This window comes from Herpailurus yagouaroundi, unplaced genomic scaffold (genome assembly GCF_014898765.1).
Source record: "Herpailurus yagouaroundi ecotype Mexico unplaced genomic scaffold, PumYag 28, whole genome shotgun sequence".
Lineage (NCBI taxonomy): Eukaryota > Metazoa > Chordata > Mammalia > Carnivora > Felidae > Herpailurus > Herpailurus yagouaroundi.
The window spans coordinates 159,650-175,641 of record NW_024412376.1 but is presented as its reverse complement, the minus strand read 5'-3'; the positions used below and the strand labels follow the sequence as shown (position 1 = coordinate 175,641).

At 38.2% G+C, this 15,992-nt stretch overlaps 1 protein-coding gene across 13 annotated transcripts in view; it reads left to right on the top strand.

The window, feature by feature from the left end:
- The window catches only part of PSD3 (pleckstrin and Sec7 domain containing 3), a 746,112-nt gene that overhangs the window by 690,190 nt on the left and 39,930 nt on the right, over positions 1-15,992 (top strand). For 10 of the 13 annotated variants that reach the window (XM_040496884.1, XM_040496672.1, XM_040496810.1 and 7 more), the window contains one exon: positions 7,232-7,375. In XM_040496884.1, coding sequence (XP_040352818.1) covers positions 7,232-7,375 — 144 coding nt within the window. Of the gene's footprint in view, positions 1-7,231; positions 7,376-13,083; positions 13,357-14,311; positions 14,377-15,992 lie in introns of those variants that run through there. The other 3 variants (XR_005797446.1, XM_040496941.1, XM_040497063.1) reach the window with 3 other exon arrangements.

The following is a 15,992-nucleotide window of genomic DNA, read 5'->3' as shown; positions in this document are numbered from 1 at the left end:
ATGTGCACCCACAAGCTTTCCAGTATCTTGTAGACTAGTCCTCAAGTTTAGCCCTGGCATTTTGCCCTGGTGTTGCCAACCTTAACACTACTGCCTATATAGCCTGGATAGTTCTTTGTTGTGGGGACCATCCTTTGAATTTTTGTTTAGCAATATCCCTAGCCTATACCCACTAGATGCTAGTATCATCCCCCTAGTTGTGACAACCAAAAATGTCTCCAGACATTGCCATATGTCCTGTAGGGTTAAAACCTACCCCACTGCTACTCACTGTTATTGAGAACCACTGCTTGAGCCCAGCTATCTTTCCTTTTTCTCCATACACCTACAACCTGGCTATGACTGCCCTAAATGCCGGAAACACTTGGATAATTTTAGTTTACAAAATACATGTATAACAATGTGAGTATCCTGCTGGAAAAAAATTAAATAGTGTTAGGAAAAAACTAAACATTCAATTAAAACATTGTTTGGTGCTTTTAGAGACACAGTGTTCATCATCACCTGGTCATTTGTAAGCTTTTATTCAAATTATTCTTGTCTGGGGGCGCCTGGGTGGCGCAGTCGGTTAAGCATCCGACTTCAGCCAGGTCACGATCTTGCGGTCCGTGAGTTCGAGCCCGCATCGGGCTCTGGGCTGATGGCTCAGAGCCTGGAGCCTGTTTCTGATTCTGTGTCTCCCTCTCTCTCTGCCCCTCCCCCGTTCATGCTATGTCTCTCTCTGTCCCCCAAAAAAATAAATAAACGTTGAAAAAAAATAAATTATTCTTGTCTTCAAACCATATTAGCCTTCATTATTAACATTGATCATTATCAGTACAGTGTGGTTCTCTGCACAACTCTGCTGTGTAGGAGTTATCTTCTTTAGTTGTTTTCATGGCAGTGTTGCCAAAGCATATTTTTCTTCTTTTGGAGGCAGAGGAACAAGTTTGAATATTTAAGTTTCATTTCTCCTTCTGGTATAACTAGTACTCTAAACTTAGGATTTCATGGTCAGCCCTCTTCAGGATCTGTTCAGGACCTCCTTTTATACTCATCAAAGTAGTCATTTTCAGGCTTTAATATGCACAAGAATGATCTGGGGACTTGTTGAAAGTGCACATATCCCAGCACCCCTACCCCAGGCTGGTAAGGTCTGGGTCAGGGTCCCAGGCACATGAATGTTTTAAGACACAGCAGGTGTCCAGCCTGTGAACAGTGAAGATCATACTTAGAGGCGCTGCACTGTACTCCCTACAATCCCTCCCCTCCCCTTCACTACTTAGCTGGAGATGTGTGAAACTGAACTGGGCCCTTGGGCTCGCTCAGCAATAGAAATTGACAAGAGGCTAAATGGGAATTTCCAGCAAGGCTTTATTGGAGCTTATGCTTAAGCATAGGGAAGCAGCACAAAGAAGTGTCCTCAGGCTGACTCCCCACCCCAAGGCAAGGTCAGGGAGAGTTTTTATCAGAAACGTGGGTGGGGAAAGGGTAATGTCCAAGCATAGAGGCGCAGGGGTCTAAAATGCCATGTGTCTTCATACATCGCATGTCTAATTAACATGTTAAATCTCCACCCCTGGATATGACTTTTAGTATTATAATGAGAGAAGAAGTCAGTGAAAGTTCAGCACTGGGGTCCATCTTGGTGCAGACTGGTTTGGTCTAGTCTTCACCAGTCATGGTAGTAAACATGTTCCTTTCAGTAAGCATCCTCCCTCACATTCCTGCAAGATGTGCTACTCAAGAGACATAGAGTTTTAACTTTTTTGTTTTCTCCTTATGAAGAAGATAAGGAATGCTAGATTTCTTAGTCAGGTTAGGAAACCTGAGTCCAATTCCTGCTCTGTCTCACCGGTACCTCATGAAATTACCATTTCCTGATACCTAGTTCTGTTTTCTTCTTAGAATTTCAGCCATTCTCCTGTAAAGATCTGAATCAATGATCAATGGTTATTTGAGTCAATAATCAGTGATTAGTTTGATCACTGAATGTTAACTGTTGAGGGCCAGGCCTTGGAAACAAAGGAAAGCCCTGTTCTTGTTTCTCACCCCTCATTTTACCCTGTGGTTTGACCATTAGGGCAGTAATGCCGAGGGCCAGATGAGTGCAGCAGAGTTCATTCGTAAACTGGCTTCTGAACACAGAGGGCAAGGAGAGACTGAGGAAAAAAGTAGACCTCTTCACATTGGTAGGTAGTAGTTTTAATAAGCAAGAGAACTTACTTAAGAAACCTGTGTTGGGTGGCACAAGATGAGTAGATCTTTGCACACATCTGTTGGTATCATAATCTATATAGAGCCTTAATTGAGCTCAATCATGTATACCATTCGGATGGTCTCAAAAACACATTACTATTTGAAGACCATGTCCTTGGGGCAGCTTATAGATCAGGGAAATAAGTGAAATGCACATTCCATGAATGGGAAGGAGATGAGGAGCCTCCAGCTGCCCACGTCCAGCTTGCCTGTCAGGCAGGGTTACATTCTCTCAGTGACCTCCACCAACAGGCATTAGGGGCAGTGGGATTTCAGAGGAGGAAGTCATCCTTGTAATTGTGTCCCATACTGGCCAGAACCACATCCTTCCTATCCCACTCCATTTCATACTTTAGTCACAAATCCAGTTATTTTCATACCCTACCCACACCCATTAATTCTGGTGTTTGTCATCTTTCACTTAGATCACTGGTCTCTGAACTTTTTTGATCATTCACTTTATTAATACTAAATATTTGAGCAGATATCCTCCAATATATGTATATATTTTTATAAAATATACTACATGTTCTATTATCAATACAACATGAAAAACTGCTGAACATCATTAGTCATTAGGAAAATACAAATCAACCAGTAGGTATCATTTTACACTCATTAGGACTGCCATAATTCAAAAAAAAATCTTTTTCTTTTTTTTTTTTTCAACGTTTTTATTTATTTTTGGGACAGAGAGAGACAGAGCATGAATGGGGGAGGGGCAGAGAGAGAGGGAGACACAGAATCGGAAACAGGCTCCAGGCTCCGAGCCATCAGCCCAGAGCCTGACGCGGGGCTCGAACTCACAGACCGCGAGATCGTGACCTGGCTGAAGTCGGACGCTTAACCGACTGCGCCACCCAGGCGCCGCAAAACAGACCTTATTCTTATCTAAGATTTAAACTAACAGTTTTATAGAATGTTTATTATAATACCATATAAAGGAAACATAGTGTTATATATTCAGAGCATTTCACACTAAAGCAGGAGAATATACATTCTTTTAAAGTACCCATGGAACAATCTCCAGAATAGATCACATACTGGGTCACAAATCAGGCCTCAACTGGTACAAGATTGAGATCATACTGTGAATATTTTCAGGCCAAAAGCTGTGAAACTTTAAGTCAACCACAAGAAAAATTTTGGAAAGCCCTCAAATACATGGAGGTTAAAGAACTTCCTACTAAAGATGAATGGGTTAACCAGAAATTAAAGAGGAAATTAAAAAATACATAGAAGCAAATGAAAATGAAAACATGACAGTCCAAACCCTTGGGATGCAGCAAAGGCAGCCCTAAGAGTAAAGTACATTGCAATTCAGGCCTATCTCAAGAAGCAAGAAAAGTTCCAAATATACAACCTAATCTTACACCTAAAGGGGCTAGAAAAGAAGTAGCAAATGAAGCCTAAAGCCAGCACAGATAAATTATATAGAAACAACAAAAAAGAAAGTAGACCAGATCAATGAAAGTAAGAGCTGCTTCTTTGAAAGAATAAACAAAATTGATACACCCTTAGCCAGACTTATCAAAAAGAACAGAGAAAGGACCCAAATAGATAAAATCACAAATGAAAGAGGACATCACAACTGACACCACAGAAATACAAACAATTATAAGAGAATACTATGAAAAATTATATGCCATTGAACTGGGAAACCTGGAAAAAATGGACAAATTCCTAGAAACTCATAAACCACTGAAACGGAAACAGGAAGAAATAGAAAACTTGAACAGACCCATAACCAGCAAAGAAATTGAAACAGTTATCAATAGCCTCCCAACAAACAAGAGTCCTGGGCCAGATGGCTTCCCAGGGGAATTAGTAGAGTTGATACCTATTCTTCTCAAACTGTTCCAAAAAATAGAAATGGAAGTAAAGCAAACTCACTCTAGGAAGCCACCATTACCTTGATTCCAAAACCAGACAAAGACCCCACTCAAAAGGAGAGTTAGAGACTAATATCCCTGATGAACCTGGATGCAAAAATTCTCAACAAGGTGCTAGCAAATCAAATTCAACAGTGCATTTAAAGAACATTAAAAGAATGATTCGCCATGAATAAACAAAAGCAAACATGAACTACTGGGATTTCATCAAGATTAAACCTTCTGTACAGGGTAGGAAACAGTCAACAAAAGCCAACAGAATGGGAGAAGATATTTGTAATTGACGTAAGATAAAGGGTTAGTATCCAAAATCTATAAAGAACTTACCAAACTCAACACCCAAAAACCAAACAACTTAAGAAATGGGCAGCACTAAGAAATGGGCAGCAGCCATGAATAGACACTTTTTCAAAGAAGATATCCAGATGGCTAAAAAGACACATGAAAAGATAATCAACATCTCACATCATCAGGGAAATACAAATCAAAACCATGATGAGATGTCACCTCACACCTTTCAAAATGGCTAACACTAACAACACAAGAAACAACAGGTGTTGGTAAGGATGTGGAGGAAGGGGAGCCCTCTTGCACTGTTGGTGGGAATGTAAACTAGTGCAGCCATGCTGGAGAACAGTATGTGGAGGTTTCTCAAAAAACTAAAAATAGGACTACCCTCTGATCCAGGAATTTTACTACTAGGTATTTACCCAAAGGATACAAAATAACAGATTCAAAGGGGTACATGCACCTCAGTGTTTACAGCAGCATTATCAACAATAGCCAAACTATGGAGAGAGCCTAAATGTCCATTAATTGATGAATAGATAAATAATATGTGATATATATATAAAATAATATATAATATATAAAAGTATAAATATAATATATATTTAATATATAAAATTTTAAAACATAAAATGATATATATTATATAAAATGGAATATTACTCAACCATCAAAAAGAATGAAATCTTGCCATTTTCAACAATGTGGGCAGAGATAGAAAATATTATGCTAAGCGAAATATGTCAGTCAGAGAAAGACAAATACCATATGATTTCACCCATGTGGATTTAAGAAACAAAACAGATGAGCATATGGTAAGGAAGGGTGGGAAGAGAAGAAAAGGAAACAAACTACAAAAGATTCTTAATACTAGAGAACAAACTGAGTGTTGATGGGAGGAGGTGGGTGGGAGATGGGCTAGATGGGTGATGGGCATTAAAGAGGTGAATTGATGTGATGAGCACTGGGTGTTGTATATAAGTGATGAATCACTGAATTCTACTCGTGAAACCAATATTGTGCTGTTATGTTTACCAAAATTTAAATTAAAAAAAAATGACTATTACAGATGAAAAAAAAAAGAAAGAAATGGAAGGAAAACTTCCAAACTCATTCAGTGAGGCCAGGATTACCTTGATTCCAAAACCAGAGACCCCACTAAAAAGGAGAATTATAGATCAACATCCCTGATGAAATTCTCAACAAGATGCTAGCAATACAAATCCTACAGTACATAAAAAGAATTATCCACCACGATCAAGTGGGATTTATTCCTGGGCTACAGGTATGAGTCATTATCCACAAATCAGTCAGCATGATACACGAATCTCTGAGTTTCCATTATTTCTTATGGGGAAATTCGCTTTGATATACAAATGCTTTGGATTACAAGCATGTTTCTGGAACAAATTATGCTCTCAAACCAAGGTTTTACTGTTTGTCAATGTACTCCTACATCATAAATTAAAATTGTTGGGATTTTTCACCTCTGAATTATCCAACTAGGTTTGAATTGCAAGGTTAAGTTGCCAGATTAATTATATAGTTACTTTAAGGTTTAAATTCTTCATCACCTGGCAACTACTTACTGATCTTGGATTTAGTAATTTTAATTCACAAAAATGTCATATGGAAAGAATTCAACTGGGAATTGTGATGATGTGTTGTACATGTTAATTTTTTACGTTTAACTCTTCTCGTGATCATCTAGGGTGACATGAATTCTGGAAGCAGGAGGAAACAACTCATTTTTTTTCTCATTGCCATGCCTTTTATGAAGAGTACAAATTGATAAGTCCTAAAGTAAGAACTTCACGAAGGAGGGAAATTCCTTTTGTCTGCTCTTAAAAAAAAAGAAAAGAAAAAGAAATTATGGTGTTATTATACAAATTGTATTTATCACCTAGTTTAATCATTTCCTTTTCATTTACTTTATTCATTTATTTCTTATTGTACATGCTAAATTTGTAATCAAGAATTTGGATAATATATATGTGAATGCAGAATAGTAAACAAAGCAGTCATATAACTTTAGGAATGCAAGAAAATTCCAATGTTTTTGTTTCATTTTTAAAATGTTGCCAGAGGGTTTGATGGTGTCTTTCATTATTATGAGGTGATAAAAATGTTGCCCCTAGTATGTAAATTCTTTGGCATAGGATCAACCATGTTGCATTGGTGCATGGTGCCTATAGTGACACTGTTCAGGCAATAATTTCTCTGTAGGAACATTTATTTGAATGACTACTTTGTATCAATAAGATTTTGAGAGAAGTTAGAACCTCTACTACTTTGGAGGGAAAAAGCATAGGCGTATGCATTTTTTAGAATATCTTCAGATAGCTTTCAGAGAATTATTTCTTGGTGACATTGCTCATCTCAAAAAGGAAAAAGAAAAACTAAGCAGAGAGACTTTTCATTCATTGTGACATATGGGGAAATTAGCAGCATTACTGATTGGACAGGAAATAGAAAAGCCAAATTATCTGGGACTCTAAGTGCTTAACTGGTACTTTGCCTTTTGGATTATCTGTTAGGAAGCCTGTTCTCAACTTCATGACTGGTATATTTGATAAGGGGCTCTGAAAGTATTTGGTTTTATAACAAGGGGCCTGTTGTCAGTTTGTAAAGGTATACGTGAATACTAGCATGAGAAAGTTGGTAAGATGTGGCAGCAGAGGCACATTGGACTGTTTTGATGAATTAAAGTCATTCATCATAAGGGATTTTTAAAAGCACTCTATGATTTTTTTTATTGAAAAGTACTCTATGAATTATTTTCTGATGCTAAATAGCTTAATAAAATCCTGCAGGAGGAACAGCTGAAATCTCATGAAAGCAAACTGAAGCAGATTACCACTGAGCTGGCTGAACACCGCTCATATCCCCCGGATAAGAAAGTTAAAGCCAAGGAGATAGATGAATACAGACTGAAAGATCACTATCTGGAATTTGAGGTATGTTGAACCTAAATGTAATAAATGCCTATACCTAAGTTATTTTATGATTTTTTTCCATGAGACTTTTTTTTTTTTTTTTTGGCTACTGCAACTATGGGAAGTATACCTTGACCCTGCCTCTAACTTGGGAGCTCTGGGCATGGTCTAGATCATGGTGGCCCCTCATGCTCAAGATTCTATTTAAGCATCAAACAAACATCAAAAAATAACTGTTAGTTTATGTGCTTAAAAGCAAACAGCCTGCCTGGTTGGGATAATGTGTGCCTGCTGTGAGAAAAAACAATGCCAGAATGGGGCAGCTGCTTTCTATGTGTCTATATCTCTTCCAGCAGAGTTTGAGTCAAAAAAATAAAAAATAAAAATACAGTGGAGGAAATGAGCTATAGGGTGATATGAAGTATCTGTTATAGTCTGTGTTACTTTCTATCCTTCATCTCCTTCATTCTCATCTTATCATCCTGTTTCTTCCTAAAGCTTGAAACTTAGACTCATTTGAGCACCCTCCTCCTGGCCCCTGCAGCCCCCCAGTATCTAATCAGGAGCTAAATCCCAGTGCTCAGCCACTCTAGTGTTTCACTTCTGTCTCTTCCTTACCATAGGCAATTGCTCTTATACTTCCTCTGCTCAAGTCCTGGGTTTTTCATCTCTCACCTGAATGTGGTGGTAGCCTCCTGTGTCTCTTTAGTTCTCTTGTGACAGTTAATGTTTCTTTTTTAATTTTTTTAATGTTTATTTATTTTTGAGAGAGAAAGAGAGCATGAGAGGGTGAGGGGCAAAGAGATGGGGAACAGAATCTGAAGCAGGCTCCAGGCTCTGAGCTGTCAGCACAGAGCCTGACAACTAGTTTTCTAAGGCTTAACCCAGACAGTGGCATTCCTCTGTTTAGCAGCTGCCCTTGAGGTTCTCCTAAGACTCCCCCCAAAATTTATCTTATGAGTAAAGTCCTAATCCTTAATCTCAGAGGATTGGGGTTCCTTCTGTCTTTCTACCACACTGGTTTCTTTCCACAACAGCCTCCTTATGTGTTAGTCACATTTCTGCCTACTCTCTCCAAGTGTACTTTGTGCCTTTGTTCATCTACTTTCTTCTGCCCCAAATGCCCCTCCCCTCATCTTCATTCCTGAAAGCCCTGTTCAGCTTTCAAGATGCAGCTCAAATACCTCCTATGAAAAGACTACTCGGGATGCCTCGGTGGCTCAGTCAGTTAAGCATCTGACTCTTGCTTTTCCCTCAGTTCAAGATCAAACAGTTCATGAGATCAAGACCCCAGGTCAGGCTATGTGCTGATAGTGCAGAGCCTGCTTGGGATTCTCTCTCTCTGTCTCTCTTCTCTCTGCCCTTCCCCTGCTCGCTCTCTCTCAAAATAAATAAACATTTATTTTTTTTAAAAAGTCAATTCTAAACTAATTAATTGGGTTTAATCTGTTACAGTCCTTGCCACAGTTGGTTTTATGTTAAAGTTTTTCAGTATGTCTTTGTATCTATGGTAGATTCCATAACACCTCCCCCTGTTCAAGATGGTGAGTTCTTGGGAGTACAAAGACCTCAAGTTCATTTCTAACCTTTGCTGTATGCTTGCATATTGAATTGGATAGGATTTCATGGAAGCTTAAAAAAGTATCTCCCTGAGTTATAAAATTTCTGTTATAAGATGTGGCATTTTATCCAGTGCAGATCCATGTACTAGCATTCTTTATGACCAAGCAAGTTCTTGCTGTGGGCAGATGAAGAAAAGTCATTCTTTTAGTAAAGGTAAAAGTTTATTAGCAAAAACTGTAGAAGCCTCACCAGCAAAAGACTTGAAAAATATTTTGTAAAAAACAAAACAAAACAAAAAACTAAGGAGCTCATCTTTCCCCAGGTTTGTTCATTCTTGAGAAATGGGAGTTTCTCAGAAAGCAATCATAATTCTTCACACTTTGAGTGGCTTTCAGCTATGGGCCCTTTTATTTTCACACATACTAACTGAATTTCCCAACACCCTCACTCCCCTGTGTCTAGCACTCAACACCTTACTTTGAGCCCTTGACTTTAAAGGCTGAGAGCTTGTCCACAGGAGGTGGGGGTAGCTGCAAGATCATTGAAAAGTTGTCACTGCTAGAAGCACTCCATACTTTTTTTTAAAGATTTTTTAACATTTATTCACTTTTGAGAGACAGTGTGAGTAGGGGAAGGGCAGAGAGAGGGAGACACAGAATCCAAAGCAGGCTTCAGGCTCTGAGCTATCAGCACAGAGCCTGACGTGGGACTCAAACCCACCAACTGCGAGATCATGACCTGAGTCAAAGTCAGACACTCAACCGAGCCACTCAGGCACCCCTGCACTCTATACTTTTGAACCTACTGTGGTGCCCCTTTTCAGAAAATGTAACCTAGCAGAACCAGCATTTTCATTTCCTAACATGGAATTTAGACCAAGCTTTGTGGGGATCAGTCTTGCTTTCATTACATTGTCACCTCATGGAACCTGAAAATTGTATTACACAATCCCTGGCTCATCAAAATCATATTCATATGCTAATATGTCAGGCATATTGGATTGTCTCTCAAGTTGCATTAACCTATGTCTATCAGGAAAGTAGAAGAGTAGATGCTATCCAAAAAGGTGTTTATAAAATTAATTCTTTTTAAAAAGCGAATTATTAGTTTTCACTAACTTGTGGTAATATATCTTGTGGGGTCCACTTTGCTATTGTTTCAGTCACCAGAATTTGCGTTGTGTGTTTGTTCGTGGAGATCTTTTGCATAGCATTGAGCATTCTGCTTCATAAGCAACATTTTCTTAGCAGACTGCTTCATTCCCTGAATGAATCTAATCTCATTCCCTGAATAGAGGGTATGAGAGTTTTTTATTGATCATTTTGTATATTTTGTTCACTTCTCTATCCTCAGGCTTCTGGAACATAGGTTTAATGTATATTTGTTGAATGAATGCATGGAATTTTATTATTATATATACAAGATAACATCAAAGAAAGTAGTTCTCTGAGACAGCTTAGTAGCTGCCCTGCAAACAAATCTGATAGGCAGGTAAGAACAGTGTCTGCAATTCAGTGTGAATCTCAAGTGGGCAGTGACAGGAAGGGGAGCTTTAATCCCATCTGCATCCTGTCGCCAGTAAGAATAACAGGCAAAAATTAGCTGTTTCACCTACTCCTGTAATAGGGACCTCCCTGTGGTTTCAGACCATAGGAAATTCTTACAATTTTTACACTTGATAAGGAAAAATGCCTTTATTTTGTTAGAATGTTAAGCTTTTGGTGATTACACTGGGAGTTGTTCCTCCCTTTACGCATTTCAGTTGTTTATATCCCAAGTTGCTTTGAGTACCAACAGTCTTCATTGTAGGCCAAATTCATAGCTCTTTCTGTGCCTTCAAAGTCTGACTGACAGTAAGTTATTAGAAATTATAGTAAATAAGTAGGTTCAGAGTGTGAGTTTTTTGTTGTTGTTTTGTTTTAAAGTCTATAAAAAGTCTACAGAGAACAAAGAGACTTCCATTTATCTTACTGGCTTTAGCCTATAAGAAAAAGATTCTCTTTTACTTAAAGCAGCGAACTACACTCAGAATGGGCTATAATTGACTACATCTGTGCCTGTCTCTCTGTTGACAGGGGGAAGAGAGGTTGTTTGTATTTGATTGGATTTGTACCTCCAAGCCATGACTGTTAATTTTTCAGAAGAGTTCACTTGGAACCTAAACTTACTTTTGAAAGAGTGGTTAGACCTAACAAGTCTCTGTTAAACTCATCATCATTTTCCAATTTCAAAAAATAAATGTCAGAAATAGCCTCGCTTCTTTATAAATTAACTTATTTCTACTGTATTCAGTTCCCATTTCACTTCAAAATGTCTAAATTGATCTCCATGCTGCTGGTGCATTTGGAAATTTTTCAAGATATGGGACAGATGGATGATTTATATTAGATATAAAAACTTGATAGCTTGGTAGTTAGCCCCATACATTTGGCTTTGTTTCTTTAGCTTTAAAAACAATGGCAATTAGAAAGTGTAGGTACTGTTTACTCCCAGTATTTCATGTAACAAGATGTTTTCAACAGCTCAAATAATTCATCCTTAAGCCTAAGTAGGGAAAGGGAGACTGTGTAGCAGCCCAAACTGTTTAAAAACATGACTGGGCTGTATGAGATTTACAGAAGAGGAATTATTTAGGGCCAGGTTAATAGAGGTTTCTGAGGTTCATTTTAGAGCCAGGTGGAAACTTGGTGGCCAATACAATGCCAATGAATTTAATGTAGCCAACAGACCTAATGTCAGCAGTTTTGTTTGACCAGCGCAGTGCTATATTTGTTTTCATTCTAATTTATATGCACTCAGAGAGGATCAGCAGTCTCTTCTCCACTACTCCCTATTATATCACATCCAGTAGGTTTCCACATTATGTGTTGGCCCAGCCCCTGAATGCATTTGAGTTTGCCATCCCTAGTATAATAGGTGCAGCCAGTTGTATATGCTTTGTGTCTTAGTTAAATCTTTGAACATGGGCGTTGGACTCAGCAATCCCTTCATGTTTAGAAAGTGGATACTTCCAGGTGTGTGTTTTCAGGTTCTAATCTAGCAAATAAAAAATTCCACTTCCCTGATGGCTCAAGCCAAATGCAAAATAATGTCCCCTTGGCTTAATGAGCTAGAATTCAGTAAGTTTTCTCTCCTCAATTGCAACCTAGAGTAGCATATACGTATGGCTTAAGACCGTTAGGACCCACACCAGCCACATGGCTAGGAAATTCCATTTTAGAAACAACAAATGTCCATTATAACAAGACATATAAGAAGCTTGGAACAGAATATTTTAAATCTAGAAAATCTAGGACATTCTTGAGACATGCTGCATCTTTTTCTGACTTTGTGATTTTTCTTGGCATGTTAAAAAAAGGCATGATTCTTTCTAAAATTGACATATTTGAGAATATGAGCAGTGTCATTAAACTCAACTCATGTTTAGAAGTGCCCATAATATAAATATCTAGTTGTAAACCCTCAGTGTTACTGTTGAGTTGTTTGTTGTGTAGTGGCTGGGTGGTTTGAGATTTTTTTTAAAATAAATTCTCAGGTTGAAATTAGCTCTGTTTCCTCAGATTGCTCATTTTTAATTTGCCAACATTAGATAAGTAATCTTCACATTATGGACCACTTTTCTTCTCACAGGAGCAGTGCAAGGACATTTCTCAATACAATGCCAACTGCCACAAGTCAAATCCACCCCTGGAACAAAAGGTCCAGGTTATTAATTTATAAGTGGCCTTGATCATATGAGCACAATAACAGCAGTTGTTACCCTTTTTCTCCCTAGTGAAATCAAGGGAGAAATTCCATTAACTTACTTAAAGAATATTAGTTGCAAGTCTCAGTCTTAGTAACTGAGTCTAGCCCAGAATGTAATGATGTCTCCTATACAGAAAACATCACAGAAGTGATGATATGTCAGGGTCTGAAAAGCTATATCGCAGGTTAATAGAATTCTTGAGGGAATTTAAGAATTTTATTTTATTTTTTTAGTGGGATACTGTTATGAGTCAAAAACTAGAGACCTAAGATCAGCAGTTTTCTAGGCATTCAAATCTAGTTAACAATAGAGACATAATTCTTGGAATGCCATTTGGAATTGCATTTTTATGACATGATGTAAGAGGGCTAAGAAGCTCTGACTTTTAATCTGTAAATGATGATGTATGCTTTTGAAGGGAGAAGCTTAGCAACAGGATCCTTTGAATCACATTTTAAAAAGATGATGAAAACAACTAGGGTCATACCTGAGAATAAACAGCCAACCATCTGACTTGAAATGACTCTCTGTCCCTGTATTTATTCCTCCATGTGCCTGAAATATCTGCTCTGGTAAGGATCACTGCTTTGAGTTAATGTATTATCTGCAGGGTAAGGGCAAATGCAGTGATAAAATAGCAAAATTGGGAAAAGGACTGGCTGGGAGTTAGGAGGCTGTGTTAATCTTATCCTTGATGTGTTTGTTATACATTTATCCTCTATAAGTATTACACACTTATAGCTCGGTTTCCTGGCTATAAAAATGAAATGAAATTAACCTAGAGTTCCCTTCCAACTCTGCTTGTTTGAGGAGAGTGACATATTAACACCAATTAGTTTGTTAGATTAACTCATTTTCTTGAAGACCCCCAAGAGTGTTAAATGTAGAACAAAAATATTTCAATTTGGGGATTTCAGGAGATCTAAACCAGTACTATGCAATAGAGATATAATGCAAATCACATATGTAATCTTAAATTCTATAATAGCTGCATTTAAAAATTAAGAGAAACACGTGGAATCAGTGTATCCAAAATAGTATCATTTTAACATGTAATCAATGTAAAATATTAAGATATTTTACAATTCTTTTTTCTTACTAAGTCATCAGAATTTAGTGTATATTTTCTACTTATGACATACCTCAATGCAGATTGACCACATTTCACATGTTCTGTAGCTACCTGAGGCTAGTGGCTACTGTACTGGTTAGCATATATATTGACCATGCAAACTGCTTAAAAGTCAGTTAGGAATTAGGAGGTCTGATAACAGGCCCAGGTAGATATTATGCTTAATTTAAGAAGTGGAAAATGAGCTGATAAGCAGCTATTGTGCACCTATAAAGCTTTACAATGGTTTGCACATGGTCCATTTGGATTTAGCACTTGCCTATTGCTGTACCAGTAGTTTAATATTTTGATTATTACTGCTGGTTGGGGATACAATAAAGAGGAGGCCCACCTGGTATGAATGATGTTGCCTATAGCCTTGTAGTGTCCTTTTTCATATCAGTAACTTTTGAGATAGGAGAAAACCAAATACATTTCCCTCATAAAGAAAGTTTTCATGAAAGCAATGTAAATTGCCTCCTTTCTGGTTCCTGTAGACTTTTTGGTAAATGACCCTCCCCATTGCTTCTGTTAGTTTGCTGACTGCTGGTGCTGAATCCTTTCCTGGGCTAACCTCTGGAATCGGAACAATGAAATGGGGTGTATATTTTGTTTTCCCTTTTTATTTTTACCCAGAGTACTTTATCTCTGTCTAACTACATTAGATTTTTTTCCTAATATATTCTTTTTTTAATCCCCCCCAATTTACACCAAGTTAGCCAGCATACAGTGCAACAATGATTTCAGGAGTAGGCCCCCAACACCCCCAACTCTTTCAGCCTGTCCCCCCTCCCACAACCCCTGCAGTAACCTTCTGTTTGTTCTCCATATTTAAGAGTCTTTTTTTAACATTTATTTATTATTGAGAGACAGAGAGAGACAGAGCATGAGCAGGAGAGGGGCAGAGAGAGGAGGAGACACAGAATCCGAAACAGGCTCCAGGCTCTGAACTGTTAGCACAGAGCCTGACGCAGGGCTCGAACCCACAAACTGCAAGATCATGACCTGAGCTGAAGTCAGATGCTTAACCGACTGAGCCACCCAAGTGCCCCTAAGAGTCTCTTATGTTTTTGTCTGCCTCCCTGTTTTTATATTATTTTTGTTTCCCTTCCCTTATGTTCATCTGTTTTTGTCTCCTAAATTCCTCATATGAGTGAAGCCATATGATATTTGTCTTTCTCTGACTAATGTCACTTAGGTTAATACCCTCCAGTTCCATCCATGTAGTTGCAAATGGCAAGATTTCATTCTTTTTGATTGCCGAGTAATACTCCATTGCGTGTGTGTGTGTGTGTGTGTGTGTGTGTGTGTGTGTGTGTGTGTGTATACCACATCTTCTTTATCCATTCATCCATTGATGGACATTTGGGCTCTTTCCATACTTTGGCTATTGTTTATAGTGTTGCTATAAACATTGGAGTGCATGTGTCCCTTCAAAACAGCACACTGGGATCCCTTAGATAAATACCTAGTAGTGCAATTGCTGGGTTGTAGGGTAGTTCTGTTTTTTTAGTTTTTTGAGGAACCTCCATACTGTTTTCCAGAGTGGCTGCACCAGATTGCATTCCCACCAACAGTGGAAAAGAGATCCTGTTTTTCTGCATCTTCATCAGTATCTGTTGTTGACTGAGTTGTTCATTTTAGCCATTCTGACTGGTGTGAGGTGGTATCTCATTGTGGTTTTAATTTGTACTTCCCTTATGATGAATGATGTTGGGTGGTTTTTCATGTGTCAGTTGGCCATCTGGGTGTCTTCTTTAGAGAAGTGTCCATTCATGCTTTTTGCCCATTTCTTCACTGGATTCTTTGTTTTTTGGGTGTTGAGTTTGATAAGTTCTTTGTAGATTTTGGATACTAACCCTTTATCTGATATGTCATTTGTAAATATCTTTTCCCATTCTGTCGGTTGCCTTTTAGTTTTGCTGATTGTTTCCTTCACTGTGCAGAAGCTTTTTATTTTCATGAGGTCCCAATAGTTCAATTTTGCTTTTGTTTCCCTTGCCTCCGGAGACGTTTGAGTAAGAAGTTGCTGCAGCCAAGATCAAAGAGGTTTTTGCCTGCTTTCTCTTCGAGGATTTTGATGGCTTCTTGTCTTACATTTAGGTCTTTCATCCATTTTGAGTTTGTTTTTGTGTATGGTGTAAGAAAGTGGTCCAGGTTCATTCTTCTGCATGTCGCTGTCGAGTTTTCCCAGTACCACTTGCTGAAGAGACTGT